This window comes from Macrobrachium nipponense, chromosome 22 (assembly GCF_015104395.2).
Source record: "Macrobrachium nipponense isolate FS-2020 chromosome 22, ASM1510439v2, whole genome shotgun sequence".
Taxonomy (NCBI): Eukaryota; Metazoa; Arthropoda; class Malacostraca; order Decapoda; family Palaemonidae; genus Macrobrachium; species Macrobrachium nipponense.
Window position 1 is genome coordinate 23,261,269 of NC_087213.1, and position 20,476 is coordinate 23,281,744.

The following is a 20,476-nucleotide window of genomic DNA, read 5'->3' on the forward strand; positions in this document are numbered from 1 at the left end:
CCCTTTGTTTCGGCCTGACCACGGCTCCGATGGTTTTCACCGTCGTCATGAAGAATGTGGCGAGGTGGCTACACTCTTCAGGGATAAGAGTTTCCCTTTACCTCGACGATTGGCTTATCAGAGCGTCGTCGAGAGAAAAGTGTCTGAAGGACCTGCAGTTAACGTTAGCCTTAGCGAAGTCCCTGGGACTTCTTGTCAACCTCGAAAAGTCGCATCTGACCCCGACACAGTCCATCGTGTATCTGGGGATTCAGATGGATTCAGTGGCTTTTCGAGCGTTTCCGTCCCAGGAACGTCAGTGGCTAGGCTTGGAGAAAATCTCAGCCTTCTTGGGGAAAGAAACTTGCTTGGCGAGGGAATGGATGAGTCTGCTGGGCACCATTTCCTCGCTGGAAAGGTTTGTTTCCTTGGGAAGACTGCACCTCAGGCCCCTCCAGTTTTTCCTTGCGGACGAATGGAAGGCCAAGGACGATCTCAATGCGATCTTGAGGATCTCAGAGTCGATAAAGAGCCATCGGCTCGATCCTCAGAAGCTACAAGAGGGCTTGTCCCTAAGTCTTCTGAGCCCCGACCTAGTGTTGTTTTCAGACGCTTCCATTGCGGGCTGGGGAGCAACGCTAGGAGGGGAGGAAGTGTCAGGCTCCTGGAGAGGGGAACAGGCAGTCTGGCACATCAATGTCAAAGAAGTTGCAGCGATCTTCCTGTCTCTGCAGTTTTTCGAAGAAGGATTGACGAACAAAATCGTTCAAGTCAATTCGGACAATACCACAGCCCTCGCGTATTTGAAGAATCAGGGAGGAACACACTCCAGGATTTTGTTTCACCTAGCGAAGGATATTCTTCTGTGGGCAAAGGTGAAGAAGATTACGATCCTGACAAGATTCATTGCAGGAGTGCAAAACGTCAGGGCGGACCTTCTCAGTCGTCAGGACCAAATCCTGCCGATGGAATGGATCTTACACAAAGACGTGTGTCGAGATCTTTGGAAGTTGTGGGGACGTCCTCTGGTCGACTTATTCGTGACGTCGAGGACGAAGACACTTCCTCTGTATTGCTCCCTGGTCCTAGATCCAGAAGCAATTGCTGTGAACGCATTGCTATGGAGTTGGACGGGCCTAGACCTGTATGCCTTCCCACCATTCAAGATCATGGGAGAAGTCATGAGGAAGTTTGCGGCTTCAGAAGGGACGAGGTTGACCCTGATCGCCCCGATGTGGCCAGCGAGAGAATGGTTCACGGAGGTCATGTCTTTCCTTGTAGACTTCCCAAGGACGTTGCCCTGGAGGAAAGATCTACTCAAACAGCCTCACTTCAAAAGGTATCACCAAAACCTCTCCGCTCTGGGTCTGACTGCGTTCAGACTATCGAAAAGTTGGCCAGAGCGAGAGGTTTTTTGAAAGCAGCTGCGAGAGCAATCGCAAATGCAAGACGAGCATCTACAAGAGCTGTCTATCAATCGAAGTGGGCTTCCTTCAGGGCATGGTCTAAAAAGGAGGGAGTTTCCTCTTCCACGACCTCTGTGAACCAGATAGCCAATTTTCTGCTTTTTCTTAGGAACGTGCAGAAATTAGCAGTCCCGATCATTAAGGGATACAAGAGCATGTTGTCAGCGGTTTTTAGGCATAGAGGCTTGGACCTTTCTGATAACAAGGATCTTCATGATCTCTTGAAATCTTTTGAGACCTCGAAGATTCCTCAAGCGAGGCCGCGTTCATGGAACCTCGACGTAGTTCTTAGGTTTTTAATGTCAAGTCCGTTTGAACCTCTTCAAGCAGCGTCTCTTCGGAACTTGACAAGGAAGGCTCTTTTCCTAACTTCTCTGGCGACGGCGAAGAGAGTTAGTGAAATCCAAGCTTTTAGTCATCGAGTGGGCTTCAAAGGAGACAACGCTGTCTGCTCTTTGAGCCCAACTTTCTTGGCAAAGAATGAAAACCCTTCTAACCCTTGGCCGAAAAGCTTCGAGATCAAGGGTATGTCAAGTCTTGTGGGCCAAGAACCAGAGAGAGTCCTGTGCCCTGTCAGGGCTCTCAAGTTCTATGTTCATAGAACGAAAGAGGTAAGAGGTCCCTCAGGTAATCTCTGGTGCTCTGTGAAGAGACCGGAATTACCTTTATCTAAGAATGCTGTGGCTTTCTTCCTGAGGGACGTCATTAAAGAGGCTCATTCATCTTGCCAGAAGACTGATTTGAGCCTCTTACGAGTGAAAGCTCACGAAGTCAGAGCTGTCGCTACCCCTCTTGCCTTCCAAAAGAACATGTCAATCAAGGACATTCTTGATGGCACCTTTTGGAGGAGCAATTCTGTTTTCGCCTCACATTACCTAAGGGATGTGAGAACGATTTATGACGACTGCAATTCTCTTCGGCCATACGTTTCTGCAGACACAGTCTTTGGGGCTGGAGGTAGCTCTTTCCCTATCCCTTAGGTTTAGGTTAGTTTTTTAATTGTTGTGTTTTTGGTTTTTGGTGAGTCTTGTGTGAAGATCTCCCATCTCTTAGTTTAGTGTTCAGGGGGTCTTTGGCTAGTTGGTCAGGTGGTGGTCAGTTGCTTCATAGCCCACATATGTATGGTTCGATGGTCTTGTCACGTTGAGGTCACGTCCCCGTTGACAGAGCATCCAGAGCGCACCAGCACTACAGGTCTCCACCTGGCTGGCAACTCTGATTAAGCAGAAGCAGGCTTAAGTGACAGTAATCACAGAGTCTACTTTGCTAACAGGTGAGGAACCAAGGTGTACATCATCTACTTAATTTAAGTTTCCTACAAATCCTATTCTGTCTCTTCCCACCATCCAAAGGTGGGATTCAGCTATATATATATCTGTCAGGTAAGTTGCATGAACAAAATGTTATTGTTATAATACAATAAAGTTTGTTCATACTTACCTGGCAGATATATATAATTAGAGTGCCCACCCTCCTCCCCTCAGGAGACAGTGGCATTGATAAAATATGAATAGAAAATGGGAATGGTTCCTGATATCCGCCTCCCAGCGGCGGGAATGGGTACTACCACCTGGCCGCCCACTGCGTGTGCCGCGAGTTTTGAAATTCTGTCGGACGTCAGAAAATACAGCTATATATATATCTGCCAGGTAAGTATGAACAAACTTAATTGTATTATAACAATAACATTTCTAACCTAGATAAAGACAACAATGTGGGCAACAACAGTAGTTCCGTTTGAACTAAACTAAGTTTATTTAAAGGTTATGAAATATAAAAAAGGTATGTTGAGTTTGATAACTTTGCTCCGAATTTTGTTTTGGTGTTTTGAATTTCAATCTGTGTGTGTATTATATATTAAGGTATTTTAATAAGACCATTGAGACAACTGTTGTTAGGGTGGATATGTTGCATTATACTATTGCTGCTTTTTTTTTCAAGAATGGGTTTTGATATGTATTTTGAAATTTTTATTCTTATTTCAGAGGAACTTTTATCATGGAGTATGTAGGTGAGGTCTTTGATTCCCGTGAGTTTAAAAGACGAAGAAAAGAGTATTCCCGTAATCTCAGTGCCCATTTTTATTTCATGGCACTTAAGGGTGATCTCTTTATTGATGCAACCAGAAAAGGAAATATATCAAGATTCATCAATCACTCGTGTGATCCTAATGCTCAGACCCAAAAGGTAAGACTATTTTTTCCCTCTTTGAAAATTGTCTCGAATGTTGAAGGTTTTTAGTTCGTACAAATCCACTAGTCATAAATAGCTTTATTGCTTCCAAACAGTTCTCCAGTCTCATGAGCTTGAAAGAAATTGAAAGGCAAAGACTTCACTGCATGCACCTGGAGAACTCCTCTTACCACAGTCTTATTCTTCCAGTCAAGGCAAATTAACATTCATTTCTCTGGCAAAATGATCAATACCAGTATGGAGATTGATATTATTTACGTTAACACATCACAATTTGCGTTATTCGGCTTAAATTGTTGAGATAAAGCTTAAAGGGGTAACTATAGTTTGCGTTGTGTGAATGAAGGTTGGCTGGCAGGCCTGAGAGAGCACATGCGCCAAGCTGACGAGCTGGCAGGCTAAGCGGTTACCAACACTTTAAATGTAAACTAAGTTGAAAGGAATTCCCCTAACATATCACAGACAAAAGAATTGTACACTTCTTTTGCCGTAACTATTAGTAGAACATTCCTAACTAGCTAGGCTTGCTAACACATCCAATAAACCCTGGCAAAGCACTTCCTAGTTTGAACTAGTACTTTCTGGCATCTATCTACCACATGTGCTCTGCGAGTTCACAGAGAATTCACTCGGCGCTTCGCCATTACATACACAATAATATTTCTAACTTTACACTTATTAAAACACTTCTAAAATAATTACTAAACGTACCTTAAGCTAACAATGGTTATAAAATAAATCATATACATGAAGGATATGCCTTACCAGTGAGTCGTACGCTTCTCTTGCGCAAGTATGCTTTATTCGATTTACGCTTTGTAAAAAATCATTTACAGTTTTACGTTTTACAAGGGATAACACGATTTACAAGCTTTTTAAGCAGGCCCGGGTTTTATGATGGCAAGCAGTCGCCACTTTTACGTATGAGCCGGCCTTGTAGTGGCCCAAACCTACGTAAATGGAAATATTTTAGGGAAAAATGCAGAATAACTTACCTTAAAAAGGGATTGATTGAAATATGTTACTCTAGAGAAAGGTCGCCATTGAAAACCAGCTGATTAATTTACAGTATACATTTATTTACATGACAGTTGAAAGGCAAAGCAACTGGGCCACACGTGGCCCTCTCTTATCTCTCACAAGGGGAGAGCTGGCTAAAACCAGGTTTACTTAAAGGCTGGTTTCCAAATTTACTCAAGTTATCTTGCGTTAAGGCAGCACTTGCGGCCGGTGAGACTTGGACACGTGACTCAGCAAATCTGGAAAAATTCCCAGATTAGACAAAATAAAAGGAAGACTTCTTGCACAAGTTACAGTTATTAAGTTTTATCTAACACACTGGGGAAGGAACTCTAGTGTTTAACTGAGGTATGCAATGAAGACTTAAACTTGAGAAGTCACAAGGGGAAGCACATGGCCCGATGAGGACAAAGGGATTTTGCTTTAAAAGTGATACAAGGGAAATTTGAAAATGAAATTAGCAAGAGTCATCTTGGGGAAAAAAAGAGCTGGTTGGAGTTTTGCACTTTCTAGACGTACCTTAAATCCTTGTGGCTGGAACGTGTCGTGCTATGAAGATGGTGTCCCACCAGTGTGTTTGGACAAAGGGCTGATTTCCAGTCAGAATGGAGAAGGCACGTCTGCCTTGCTGTAGGTACTGGCTTCGACTGAGAATGAGGCTGGATGTTTTGGAATCGTCTGGGTTTCACACTCGGCCTCCGGCATTGTCTGAAAAAATGCGAAAAACAGCCAGCAAATTTGGAAGGGAAAGAGGTCTTATGGTAGGAATCCCTAAAGCCCATATCGAGGCCTACCTAATCCTGCGACCTGCCTGTCTTACCGTAAGCTCCAGCCTAAACGGACATGCCTTTCTTGCGGCCTACCTTGAGGTTCTCTCCCAAAATCAGCTGATTAAGGGAGAAAATGGCTGCTCTTTTAGAACTAAAATGAATAAATTCTGGGTAGACGAGAGGGACAATAAACGTAATATACGTTGTATTCAACTAAACCAGTAGTCTCTCAAACATCAGTACGTATGCTGATCTGGTTCTGGTGAGTCGGGCAGTTTTTGGGGAAGATGACTCTAGGCTAGCATCACTTTCTGTATGAGGTAGCGGGTAACTTCTGCCGGAGTCCAAGTTTCGGTTTACGAGTCAGTTGAGGTTTTTCTCTATTGGGTTCCTTCATTGATTCGTGTGGTAGGGGTTATGGATCATGAGGTTGTATTTGGAAGACACCTTTCACAGCCAAGGGGAGGCCTTGTCCTACTCTGTGTGGAGCGCCTCAGTGGCGTGGTTGGTATGGTATTAGCGTCTCACCTTGGTGGTCGCGGGTTTGATTCTCGGCCATTCCATTGAGGAGTGAGAGATGTGTATTTCTGGTGATAAAAGTTCACTCTCAACATGGTTTGGAAGTCACGTAAAGCTGTTGGTCCCGTTGCTGAATAACCACTGGTTCCATGCAACATAAAAGCACCATACAAATAAACAAACAAATCACTTCGTGTGTATGTGGTGAGAGTTGGTGAGTGTTTCTCAGATCCTGAACTGTTTGACAACCTCTTCACTTTGGTTTTGAGGGGGATTGCATACCAGACTAACATTTTGGATGGTTGTACTATGTTCTTGTCAAGGAGAGGAGGGACTTCTTGTTATATCATCTGCCTCAGCGGTATCTGGACATTCATAAGAAGGGGTTCTTAGTCAAATCCAGGGGCACAAAGTATCGCTGATGGCTACCCTTCGGCTTCCGGAGGAATATTTTGGTGTCCGCGATCGTGTTGGTGGTTATTTGAGGGTCGGTGTGGTTTTTCACAATGCTCTACCTTAGGAAATTTCAGTTTCTTCAGAGAGGTTACTCGCGGGTCCTGTCATTGTGGTAACTCGGTTTATATATTGTCTTGGTAGAGTTAGGGTGTTAGAAGTTTAGGGAGGCAGTGATTGTCTAAATGAACTCGAAGGTGTTAGAAGTTCAGGGGGCCAGTGATAGTCAAAATGAACTCGAGGGTGTTAGAAGTTTAGGGAGGCTGTGATAGTCTAAATGAACTAGAGTGTTTCTGTTGGTCATGCTTAGACTTAAGTGTATTGTTCCTTTAGGCCTTGAGGTTAGGCAGATCCTGATGGTCATGTTGGAATAACTACAACTTCTTCAGTACCAGTCATCTACATCAGTGAGCAGTAGAGAACTGAAGGTCTTGCTCACTCAACTTCTCCACCATACATGAGAGGCTAGTAGATAACCACATGGGAGGTTCTTCAGACTCAGGTGGTACCTTGGACTCAACACTTAACGGTATGGTATTTCCTCTGCAAGCATCCTCACCCATTGAACTGGATGACCAGGTGAGGAGATTTGTTTTTACCTCTATGAATAAGAAGTATAGCTTACCACATGGGAGGTACTTCTGACTTGGACGGTACCTTAGATTCAACACTGATATTGAAGTACTTTCTTTGCAAACATCCTCAACTCCAAGTTAGGTAACTAGGATACATGCATTTATACATTGTAGATTGTTTATGAGTTACCTGCGTATGTTCCGTGGACAGGTCGGGCTGAATTAGATTGATCCCACCTCTTTGTAAATGTTGTTAATCGGGCTAATTCAGGTTTTCAGGGAGTGTATTGCAATATGAAGTTTTCATAATAAAACTAATATTATAATACTTACCTGAACACTTGAATGATTCCCACCCTCCTCCCCACTTCAATTTGATAGTGAATGATTCAATTGAGTTAACAGGCCTCTGGTGGCGTGGCCAGTATTTGCAGCAGCGTTGCCAATGGTAACACAGGTAACTCATTTGACTAGATTTTGCCTGCAGCGTTGGTAACACTGACAGTTAAAATTTCCCACTTATTGGGTAAATATGTGGGGATATAGTTCGGGCTGGTCTGGTCAGTGACCAGGGATAATTCAGGTTCCCTTTCTGTTCACATTTTAGCAACTGGCCTTCTGTAAGACCAGTTTTCTCCGTAGTCTTCACAAAAGCAATGTTCTGCCATAGATTTCTTTGCTTTGTCTGACTTGACCATCTTTTCTGACTAGGAAAGTCTTTAATTCTGCTCTTCTGTGAGAGCCATCAGGATCAATACCCAGTGGGCCCAGACACCAAGACCTTCTCACTTCCTCCTTTATACCAGCTATAGGAGTCTTGTGGTCATGCAGAATTAGGCTTTTTACCGGCAATGTTAGGTAATCTCGTGGGCTTGTTGGGATAATTGGAAGACCTCTCCCAGCTCAAAATAAGGCTTATGAAATATAGAATGGCTATTTCACCTTTGTTGGCTATAAATTCAATTTGGAGCTCTTGCCATCCCTAGACTACTCTTCTTGGTTGAAGTTAACTTGTAAGAAGGTCCCCTTGTGGGGAAGATAGGGTGTAATCTGGTTTAACTCAGTGAGGCCTTCTGTCTTACAATATATATAAAGTTGTTGTTATGTACTGGAGAGCTGTTTATGATTAATGGGTTTATATCCAGTGCATGAAAACCTTCATATAAACTATACAGATGTAAATAATTCTGTATTTGTGCATTGTAACTATTTATGTTGTGCTTTAAATGTTTAATAGCCATTTTGTTCCATTTATATAATTTTCAACTGAGAAAGAAAATTTAGCATTTATCATGTCTAATTGTGTACTAACTTGGACTGTGTATATAGCAAGTTGGTCAGGTAGTTCTATAAGAATTTGATGCATTTTTATCTATTTTGAGTCTTCAGTAGTAAAAATGTTATCTAAACTATTTATTTTATTTCAGTGGACAGTCAATGGTGAGCTCAGAGTTGGCTTCTTTGCTCAAAAGATGATTGAAGTCGGGGAAGAAATCAATTTTGATTATCGATTAGAACGTTACGGGTAAGTGTTTTTAGTGGGATGAATTTTTTTTTTTTATGAATGTGGTACTGTAGTGAAAAATTCTTGAATTCACCCTATCCTTCTATTTTGTAAAGACAAGTGTGTTAGGAATTATGCCAAGTATTTGGTCAAAAGAGTGGAAAAAAAGCTTGTTGTTACAGTGATGGGTGTGAAATAGGGTATGCATTATGAGCACAATAATTTCAGTTACAGCAGAAAATGAAAGAACAATTCGCACAATTTTGAATTTGAAATCAGCAGATGAAATTTCTCTGCAGCATACTGTTGTTTGTCGTAAATTACTCATAATTGCAAAGTATAAAATAGAATGAGGAAATGTTTAAGAAGAGAAAATAGGAAAGAGAGTAGTTGAGAATGTTATGTTAAAAGTGTGAGACCAGGAAGCAGCTAACATTAATTTTATGTTTGAGGGGAGACATGTGGTTATGAGGAAGGTATCAAGCAAAACAGTTTGAGGACAACCCATCATTTAATAGAATAAAAACTATCATATGTGAATAATGTCTGAACTACACCAGGAACAGAGACAGACTAAAGCAGAGAAAACAGATTTTGAAACTTGTGACAACTCTACACTACAATGTCGATTTTCACAGCAGGATTAGAGGGCGAAGGAGATCAACCTATATTAGAAGTTTTTGGGGAGGGGGGCATGTGATGAGAAAGGGGGAGCAGCTGGTAATAAGTATTAGGTATTGTATATTAAAGACCAGTAGAAAGACTGAAAAATTAGTATGGTGTGTAGCATGGAGCCTCTACCAGGTAGAAAGGGGAGAGAGCTTATTTCACAGTCAATCTTGCATAAGGAAATCTATTAATAATGATTACATTAAGCCTTTTTTAAATATGTAACTGACCTGGCAGTTATATACATAGCTATATTCTCTGACGTCATGACGTCACGACAGACTTTTCGAAATTCGCGGCAATCGCCGACTGTCGGTCAGGTGATCGTTACCTGTACACCCTCTAGATAGTTACCTGGAAACCTCAGATTTTCTCTGTCGCCTGGGCCGGCAACTTCGTCGTTGTGGGCTCCTCGATAGGTCTTTCGTACTCGCTAGAGTATTTCATCGTTTGGTGAAGTGTTTTATTGGCTTTCGCTGTTGTTGACTTGGATTGATTTTGGATTTGTTTTTGGATTACTCAATTAACAATGTCGGACTCGGGAGTTGTTTATAGAGTCTGCTGTAAAGGAGGGTGTAGGGTTAGAATTCCCAAAGCTTCTCTTGATCCCCACACACTTTGTGTGAATTGTAGGGGTAGAATTTGCACTTTTGAGAATAGGTGTGATGAGTGCTTGATTTTGGATGATAAGGAGTGGAAGGAGTTGGAAAAGTATGTCCGTAAACTCAGAGAGATAGAATTAGAAGGACTAAGAGTTCCCTTTCCCGTTCATCAACGAGTCGGGAAGTGGTAGATAATCCCATAGTTCCTTCCCCTGCTCCTTCAGAGCGTAATTTAGTAGACGTATCAGCTCCCGAACCTGTTTCCGAGTCGGGGGCGAAGGACTCAACCTTTGCAGGTATTCAAGCGGTTCTTGAAAAAATGGGACAACAGATTGCCTCTCTTACTGAGCAGGGCAATCGCACTTGGACTGTTGTAAGTGCTTTAAGTGCAGGTGCTAAAGTCAGTGTAAGTGATAAGTTTAGTGTTAGTGCCAATGTATTGGAGGGTGCGTCCGATCGGTCCTGTCGTGCTCCTAGACCCAGACCTCTTACAAGCTCCCGGACCCATGGGAGACGTAAAGTCGAAAGTCTAAGGGAGGCGAGAGGCTCTAGTATCCGGTCGGGCGTCCCCTCAAGCAAACCTGCTGACGCTTCCCAGGTTGCTTCAGACAGACATAGAAAAGGCGCGTCGAGTGTGTTTGGTTCTTCATCCGATGACGTTTCCCCGCGTCGAGGATGGCGACACTCTAGTTCCTCTCGTCCTCTCAAGAGGAAATTACCTCGTGTTTGTGAGGTTTCATCAGATGAACAACTGCCGGGCTGCAGTCACTGGAGTTCTCCGGAGAGGTTTTCGTCATCGGAAGCCTCGCCAGCTAAACAGAGCAAGACAGCGCTTTCGATGCACGCTCCTCTTCCACCTTCGACTTGGGAGGATTTACCAAAGAAGCTTCCTACCAAGCGTCCTCAGGAAGCCTTAGAGAGATCGACTCCTCCAGCCGCAGTTCGTGCGGGCGAATCTGATGAGTTACCCTCTCCCTCGAGGGACAATGTAGCCAAGAATATGCTGCAAGGCATGCAACAACAGCTGTCTGTACTTATGGAAAAGCTGCAAGAACCCAAGCGTCAGTCTGACGCCCCGGGAGGGATGAAGACTTCGCGAAGCGTCAACGCTAAGAAGAACACAGACAAGCAGGACGTTTCCGAATTACTCGGACGTGACGCTTCCGAGAGTGACGCCAGCGCACGTAAGAGCAAAGAGCGTGACGCCAGCGCGCGTGAGAGAGAAGGACGTGACGCCGACGCTCGTAAGCATGACGCCTCGGCGGTTCATGGTGCCAAGGAACGCATCGAGATCAATGACGCTCCGGCTTTGGCTTTAACTACATCATCCGATGCGGAACGAGACAGAGAGAGACCTTCGGAGATGTTGGAGGTAGTTTCGGAAGAGGAGACGAAAGAGCAAGTTCCTCCTTCCGACTATAAGACCCTTATGCTTCTGTTTCAAGAGCTTTTTGAAACAGACTTCAAGCCCGCAGCACCTCGTTCTCCCGTCTCAGTTCCTTTGTGGAAGAACACAGAATAAGACTGCCTTTACTAAGATGGTTCTTTCCATTTCGGCCAAGAAAGCTCTTGCGAGGATGAACGACTGGATGAGAGACAAAAAGGAGAGCGAGGCAAAACTGCTTTCGTTTTTCCTCCTGCAAGATTGGCTTCGAAATCCAGCATTTGGTACGAGACTGGGGAAGTTCTGGGCCTGGGAGTACCTGCCTCCTCTCAGGCAGACTTCTGCAGTATCGTCGATGCCAATTGTAGGCACGCCTTAACAGCGGCGAAGGTGATGTGGTCGATGCAAGAGTTCGATCATCTACTGAAGGGCGTGTTTAGTGTTTGAGGTCCTGAACTTTCTAGACTGGTCTCTGAGTGCTCTCGCCAAGAAAGTGGAAGAGAAGGACTCACCGGACGTATCTAACCTTCTAAGTGTGATGTCTTGTATGGACAAGGCATTGCGGGATGGAACTAATGAAGTGGCAGCGATTTTCACGGCAGGTATCGTGAAGAAAAGGTCCCTCCTCTGCTCCTTTACAGCAAAAGGGGTCACACAAGTACAAAGAGCAGAGCTTTTGTTTGCCCCCTTTGCTAAATTTCTTTTTCCAGAGGAAATTATAAGAGATATTGCCACTTCATTGACTCAGAAGACCACACAGGACCTAATATCGAAGGCAGCCAGTGGGGTTTTGCCTTCTTCGTTTGCCACCAAGAGAGCGAGAGAGGAGAAGCAGCCACAACAGTTTTTTCGGGGAAAACAGCACCGAGGGACGTCGGGAACTTCTAGAAAGCCCTCCAGAAAAGGTGGCAAGCTTCCTTCCAAAAGGAGGCCATGATCAGACAGTCCTCCAGACACAAATAGGAGCCAGACTTTCCCTGTTTTGGGAAGCCTGGAGGGACAGGGGCAGACGACTGAACCCTTCAAATAATAAAGGAGGGCTACAAGATCCCTTTTTACACCAAACCTCCCATAGTTTTAGATCCCCTCGACTTAACAGCGAATTACAGGGACAGCAGCAAGAGATTTGCGCTGAAAGAACAAGTAGAGCTTATGCTCTTAAAAAAGGCGATAGAACCTGTTTCACCCCAAGAGAATCCGGGGTTCTACAATCGACTGTTCTTGGTACCCAAGAGCTCGGGAGGGTGGAGACCCGTTCTGGACGTCAGTGCCCTAAACGCTTTCGTCGCGAAGACGAAATTCACGATGGAGACAACGCAATCAGTGCTATCGGCGTTGAGACCAGGAGATTGGATGGTCTCATTAGACCTACAGGACGCTTATTTTCATGTCCCCATCCACCCGAGCTCTTGGAAGTACCTCAGGTTCTTATTCGAAGGAAGAGTATTCCAGTTCAGGGCTCTTTGCTTCGGACTCAGCACGGCACCACAAATATTCACAGCTATTATGGCGAATGTAGCCAAATGGCTACACGAAGGGGGGATCCGCATTTCTCTGTATCTAGACGATTGGCTTCTCAGGGCCAACTCCAAGAAACAGTGTCTGGAGGACATGAAATTAACCTTGAACCTAGTACAGGAACTAGGGCTAGTTGTGAACATGGAAAAGTCTCACTTGGAGCCCTCTCGTTCAATCACTTATTTGGGAGTTCTGATGAACTTACAGGATTTTCGGGCTTTTCCCTCCCAGGAGAGACAAGACCGATGCCTGAATTGGGTGCAGGAATTCTTGGGGAGACAACAATGTTTGGCGAGGGAATGGATGAGTCTTTTGGGGACCATTTCCTCGATCGAACAGTTCGTCTCACTGGGAAGACTGCACCTCAGACCTCTGCAATTTTACCTCAACAAAAATTGGAAAAGGAGGGAACAAAGGCTTTCATACACCTTCCCAATTTCAACAGAGGTCAAGAAAGACTTAATGTGGTGGCTGGATCCAGCGAAGCTGGGAGAGGGAGTTTCACTTCAACAAATGAACCCACAGCTAATACTGTTCTTAGACGCATCCGACCTAGGCTGGGGAGCGACACTGGAGAACAGGGAGATTTCGGGAAGATGGAGCGAAACCGAAAAGAAGTGGCATATCAACAAGAAAGAGCTGATTGCAGCTTTTCTAGCTCTGCAGGCATTCGAGGAGTGTGTGACAGGCAAAGTAGTGGAAATAAGCATGGACAACATGACTGCCCTAGCGTATGTCAAGAAACAAGGAGGCACCCACTCTTTTTCTCTGAACGAGACAGTCAAGAATCTGTTGCTATGGGCAAAGGACAGAAACATCGTCCTCCGAACGAGATTTGTACAAGGAGAATTAAATGTCAGAGTGGACCTCTTGAGCCGGAAAAACCAGGTCCTGCCAACAGAATGGACTCTCAAGTTAGAGGTATGCAAAATGGTATGGAGGTTATGGGGGCAACCTTCCATAGACTTGTTTGCAACCAACAAGACAAAGAGGATGCAGACGTTCTGCTCACCGGTGCCAGATCCACAAGCGGTAGCAGTAGACGCGTTCCTCATGAACTGGGAAGGGCTGGATCTGTACGCCTTCCCTCCGTTCAAAGTGATACACAGAGTATTAAAGAAGTTTGCGCAGTCCGAAGGAACCAGAATGACCCTGATAGCCCCGTACTGGCCGACGCGAGACTGGTTCGCAGAGATGTTGCAGTGGCTAGTGGAAGTTCCAAGAATCCTTCCGTTGCTTCCAGATCTGCTCAAACAGCCCCACTTCAAACGGTATCACAGGAATACCCGCGCTCTTCAGCTAACTGCCTTTCGACTGTCGAAAAGCTCCTTAGAGCTAGAGGCTTTTCGCGAGAGGAGGCTAAGGCTATCGCCAGATCAAGAAGGGCTTCGACCATCAACGTCTACCAGTCGAAGTGGGAGGTATTTAGAAACTTGTAAGGAGAAGGTGTCCTCGTCCAACACATCTGTGAGCCAGATCGCAGACTTCCTTCTTCACTTAAAACTTGAAGTAGGTCTAGCCACTACTACGATTAAGGGATACAGGAGCATGCTGGCATCAGTTTTTAGGCATAGAGGACTGGACTTTTCTAGAAATCAAGATCTTCACGACCTAATTAGATCTTTTGATACTACGAAACAAAAGAGTGAACAACTGCCAGGATGGAATCTGGACGTAGTGCTAAGGTTTTTAATGTCTGACAGATTTGAACCGATCCAGGAGAGCTCGCTCAGGAATTTAACCAGGAAGACTTTTCCTAGTCGCTCTCGCTACTGCAAGGAGAGTAAGAGAGATTCAAGCCATTTTAGATGCAACATACTGGAGGAGCAGCTCCGTATTTTCTTCTTTCTATCTGAGACAAATAGAAACGGCATATGAAGACTGCAGAACCCTTGGACCGTTCGTAGCCACTGGCTCGGTGTTGGGTGAAGGAGTTGATACCTCTAATCCTACATGTTAGACCCTTGATGTTTTTTATGGTTGTCTGTTGAAGGTTAGGGGAAACCTTCAACAGTCTAGTGTATGTGTGTGTTTTTTCAATCTCTTGTATGCAAGGATTGGATGGTTAGGTGGTCTATTGCCTGTTTAAGCCCATATCAAGGGCATAGGTGGTTTTGTCGCATAGAGGTCACGTCCCGTCGACAAACCCCTTTGAGCTCGTCAGCTGCACAGGTCACATCCCTTAGCTGGAGCTCCTAAGGAGAGCAGACTGAAGAGGCAGTACTTTTCAAGTCAGCTTCCTTAGCAGGTAAGAATCTTTAGTTATCTATCAAGTAGTTACCTTACAACGATGTTGCTGTCTCTGACCCTCCTCCCAAGGTGTCAATCAGCTATGTATATAACTGCCAGGTCAGTTACATATTTAAAAATATTTTTATTTTAAGATAAATTTTTAAATATACTTACCTGGCAGTTATATACAATTAGAAACCCACCCACCTCCCCTCAGGAGACTAGAGGGCGAGAAAATCTGAGGTTTCCAGGTAACTATCTAGAGGGCGTACAGGTAACGATCACCTGACCGACGGTCGGCGATTGCCGCGAGTTTCGAAAAGTCTGTCTTGACGTCATGACGTCAGAGAATATAGCTATGTATATAACTGCCAGGTAAGTATATTTAAAAATTTATCTTAAAATAAAAATATAATTTTTTTTTATGTCTCTTTGGTACTCTCGTTTTTCTTTGCATTTTAAGCCTATTCTATACATTTTAGCATCAGATATAAAGAAGGATGATAAAAAAGGTCTGTATAATAGATTGGTTTAGTGCGCTACATTGGAATGTCCGAGAAATTCAATTTTCTTCAATTTACACTGGCATTTGATGTTAAAGATTAATAACATACTACAAAGATTAATAACATACTACAGTACTTTGGTTTTTCTTAAATTCTTTTAATGTTTTATTATTTGTTTTAATTTTAGCCGTGAACCACAAAAATGTTACTGTGGGACTGCAATATGCCGTGGTTGGCTTGGTGAATCACCTGATGAAAAAACTAAAGAAGAAAAAGAAGAGGAGAAAAGACAGGAAAGAGATAGAAGGAAACGAGAGGAGAAACGGTCGTATGTCGAAGACGTTGATGTAAGTTTTTGTTTAAAAGATGTTTTTTCCCCTAATGTCTATAATCCTCATTTAAAAGCAACATTTACCCTTCCTTTTTGGATTGGATGATTTTCCATAAACCTTTTGCCATTTTTTCAGGGAAAATTGGGCTGGATAAGGGCATAAGTTGCTCACCTTATCATTTCTCAATAATAGGTCAAGTGTTTAGTAATAGTAAAAGGATTGGTAAGGGAAAAACGTCTGAAATTTTAGATAAATACAAGTTTTGAACTTCATCTTCAGTTATTGCAGGACTGAATGATTTATGAATCCCAGTGTTTGGCATATTCCCTAAATTCTGTATTCAGTCCCACTCCATTCGTGCTGAAATGTATACGTATTACTCATGCTTATTTTTTATGAAGAGAGAACCAATGGAAAAAGCATACTTAGTTATCATTCATAGAAAGAATTCATAAGAAAAATTTAATACATTATAAGAATATAGTCTGCAGTCTGTATTAAAAACAGTTTGAAGTAAAGACTGTCTACATTAGCAGAGGGAAAATTCAAAGAAAGAAAAGTAAGAACAAAAACAAAACAAAATTTCTTGATATGGAAACTAGTACATACCAGTTTAGCATTAAAACTCCACAAAAATGCTATCTCTTAGAGTTTGCCCTAGTTAGGCTAATATGAAAGGGAACTCTTTCTTCTAAGGTGTCCAGTTCGTTATCCTTTTCATTGTCAGATTTTCACCTTACAATCAGTCACAAATCTCTGTTTAGCAATAGGAGATATTGCTTCAACTGTCTGATTACCAGTAGTGGTAGTAACAATGGTTTAACCACTATACAGGCGGTCCCCAGGTTACGACGGTTCCGGCTTACGACGTTCCGAGGTTACGACGCTTTTTCTTAAATATTCAATGGAAAAATTCGTCCTGAGTTACGACGTTTGTTCCGAGGTTACGACGCTGACGCTTCCGACGCTCCGAGTTAACGACGCTTTTAAAAAACGCATACTATGATAAAAATCCTTTATAGTTTAGCACAGTATATTATTAAAAATAAGTTTCTGGTTAGATTACAACAAAAATTTTGAGGTTATGATGATTTTCGACACTTTTTATGTCGTATTTTTCTATGTTTTTTAGTGACGCCTCATATGCGGAACTAGTTTCCGAGCGAATGAATACATACTAGCTTGCGGTGCGCAAAGTTTACATATAACAGTCCAAAAGCGTAAATAATGAAAAAATCATTGCTTGTTTCCAGTAATAATAACAAAACAAAGTTTCTGGTTAGATTACAACGCAAATTCCAAGTATCCAAAGAGAGATATTATCCAGTAATTTGATCAGAGAGAGAGAGAGAGAGGCGTCTTCCGACGCTCCGAGTTAAGGACAGAGAAGTGTTCGTTTCATTAAACGGCCTCTGACTCATGCCAGTAAATGTTTTGTTGATACTAATAATATAAGCCTATTTAAAGATACGTTTACTTTAATTAGTCTATATGGTATGTAAATAGTAATCAACTGTTCTTGTAGCCCTCAAGATTTGGCAAAATCGAAGTATCCAAAGAGAGACATTATACAGTAACTGGAACCTTGACATACGAATTTAATTTGTTCCGTTACCGTCGTCGTATATCAAAACAGTTGTATCTCAAAGCATTTTCATACATTCAACTTACCTGTCAGATATATACATAGCTATCGACTCCGTCGTCCCCGACAGAAATTCGAATTTCGCGGCACACGCTACAGGTAGGTCAGGTGATCTACCGGCCTGCCGCTGGGTGGCAGGACTAGGAACCATTCCCGTTTTCTAATCAGATTCTCTCTGTCGCTGGGAATGTAAACATATGTTTACTTTCCCTCCTGATTTGATTTTCGTGTTTCATCGCCATCGATCTTCTGGGCCAACTTTTACAGGGAAGTACTGGATCGGTGGTTCGGCATACGCTTTTAATAACTTTTTAATAACTTTTAATGAATTAACTTCGAAGTTTTCGAAGAATAGAGGATGTGTAACTACCGAAGTTTTCGGTAGACAATTACATAGTTTGCAAGAAAGGGAAATATAAATATTTATTCATTGATAAAGTGTAATAAATGTTAGAATTTGATTGAGGAAAGTAAGGTAACTTCCTTTTTGAGGAAGTCAGAAAAACATAGAACTAGATATGCTTTTTTTTAGAAGCTTTAATAGCTCTCGTTCTGACGAGCAGTTAGAATATTAACAGTAATAGTAGTGTAGTTTCCTCATCACCTTCTTACTTCACAGAAACTACAAATTCATTTGCAATTTGAAGATAAAGGAATGTAGCTCAAGATACGAGCTATTATAAGGTAAGAAGTGATTATAGTGTTCCCCATTGCAATAGAGGGTGCGTCTGATCGGCTCTTGTCTCGCTCCCAGGCCTAGACCTCTTCCAAGCTCACAGGCCCAGAGGAGAAGGAATGTCGAAAGCCTTACGGAGGTTACAGAGAATCCCCACCGATCAGGCGTCCCCTCGGCAGGTTCTGTAGGACGTCCCAGACTGCCAGGGATAGCCATTGGAAAGGCATCCTAATTCAATGTGTTCCCCTTATTATTATCGTCTTGACGAATAAGGAGAAGAAACATTTAACGGCGTAGATTAAATGAAGATGCAAGATAATCTCGTCTGGCTATCGGAACCTCAGAAGAGACGGAGAAAGGAAGACATTATTCGATAACAGTTGCGGTAGAGGCATTGCCCTATCCGGGTTCGTCCCCCGTACAGCTGGACGGGGGGGGGGCTCTATCCCATGGGGGTATGAAATAGTTATTTCAATAAATTCCTCATCGGTACATGTATATGAAAATATATCTATTCTGAGAAGAACGAATTAGATATTAAAGAATATTTGTTGATCGAATGAATTATATGGATCTCATTTAGTGATTACACATATATATATATAACTTTTAAGCTTCTAGCTCCTTGGGCATGAAGCTCCGGTAACGAGGCTCAATGCGCCTAAAGCGTCTGAAACAAGGCGCAAAGCGCCTGAAACGAGGCGCAAAGCACCTGATGGGCCTGAATATAGGCGCAAAGCGCCTGAAGCACTATGAACCAGGATCTTCATCGGAAATGGAAGTCCTTCTCATTCAGAAGAAAGAGAGGGCTATGTCGAAAATGGAAGTATTGTCGAATTCTAAGCAAGAACAAATGTACAAGAGATCGGAACCTTCCACACACAGAACCTTCCGCACAAGCGGAACCTTCCAGAAGGCGGAAGATTCCAGATTCAAATAACCTTCCAGACGTACATAACTTTCCAGGCGAGGATCGCCTTTCAGATGCTCGGAACTTTCCAAGCGGGAATCTTTTTCCGGATAAGCGGAACATTCCGAACGCGGAACTTTCCAGGGGCGCGGAACCTTCCGCACAAGAAAACTTTCCAGGGGCGCGGAACCTTCCCGGCACAAAGAAATTACTTTCCAAGCGCGTTCGTCTGCTAGATCAGTAGTATTCTGATCACGATACTCCTCCTAGGCGCCAGGAGTATCGTGATCGGAACGCGATACCTCCTGCCAGGTGCCAGGATGTTCCGATCACGATACTCCCTCCCAGGCGCCAGGAGTATTCGGAACGCGATACTCCTGCCAGGCACCAGGAGTATTCCGACGAGCACGATACTCCTCCCAGGCGCCAGGAGTATTCGGAACGTGATACTCCTACCAGGCGCCAGGAGTATTCCGATCACGTTACTCCTCCTAGGAAAGCGATACTTCTGCCAGGCGCCAGGAATATTCCGAGCACGATACTCCTCCCAGGCGCCAGGAGTATTCCGATCACGATACTCCTCCTAGGAAAGCGATACTTCTGCCAGGCGCCAGGAGTATTCCGAGCACGATACTCCTCCCAGGTGCCAGGAGTATTCGGAGCGCGATACTCCTGCCAGGCGCCAGGAGTATTCCGAGGACGAGGAGTATTCCGATCGCGATACTCCTCCCAGGCGCCAGGAGTATTCTAGGCAAGATACTCCTGCTTAGCGCCAGGCACTTTCTCCTACAAGAAGAGCCTGACAACCGCCAAGAGTCCTCCAGGCGAAAGGTGAAAGACATTCGAGGCTTCTCCTGATAGGGACGGAGTTGTCGCACAGGCGGCCGTTCGCCCGGTTGTCAGATAGTCTTAATGCAATAAAGGCAAGAGCAAGTTCGGCTTTTTCCAGGCAGGGACTCAAGATGTAGCACAGGCTGCCGTAGCCCTTGTCAGGTTAGAGTCGGTACTGCTAAAAGCCCTTCACCTTTCGAAAGGAAGCGCTCTCCTCCGGTTGCTCAACCTTCTCCCAACTTGAGGAATGGAAGATAGAGCAGAATTGTGAGAATTAGTTCAGTATTAGTAAGAGGATATTAAAATCATCCTCCTTCTAAAAAATAATGCAACCAACCATTTATAGAAAGAGGGGCAATCGTTTGAAGTTGAACAAGATTCGTGAAGAGCTCTCATTCATTGATTAGAGGCTCTTCCAGATAAGAAAGGCGTAAAATACGGACTTATCTCCAAGATAATAAAAGCTGGAGAGATTCTCTTTAATCCTCGGTTGTCATTTGCGATCTCTTTCGACTAATACTCATTCGGGATTATTGACGAAAAGAACGAAGAGAGTAAGATTTCCATTCTTTCTCTGCATGTCGGAAAGGAAAGAATGTCATAGAAGGCTTGGTGTATACGACTACTGAATGACAAGTCATATACGCATACCATAGTTGCCTTTCTGGTTCGCTACGGAATTATCTATATCC

General features: G+C 43.6%; 1 protein-coding gene across 1 annotated transcript in view; it reads left to right on the top strand.

The window, feature by feature from the left end:
- Positions 1-20,476, top strand: part of LOC135198545 (uncharacterized) — a 189,372-nt gene that overhangs the window by 35,627 nt on the left and 133,269 nt on the right. The window contains 3 exon segments of the mRNA XM_064226227.1: positions 3,431-3,632; positions 8,403-8,500; positions 15,578-15,737. Of these exon segments, the coding sequence (XP_064082297.1) occupies positions 3,431-3,632; positions 8,403-8,500; positions 15,578-15,737 (460 nt within the window).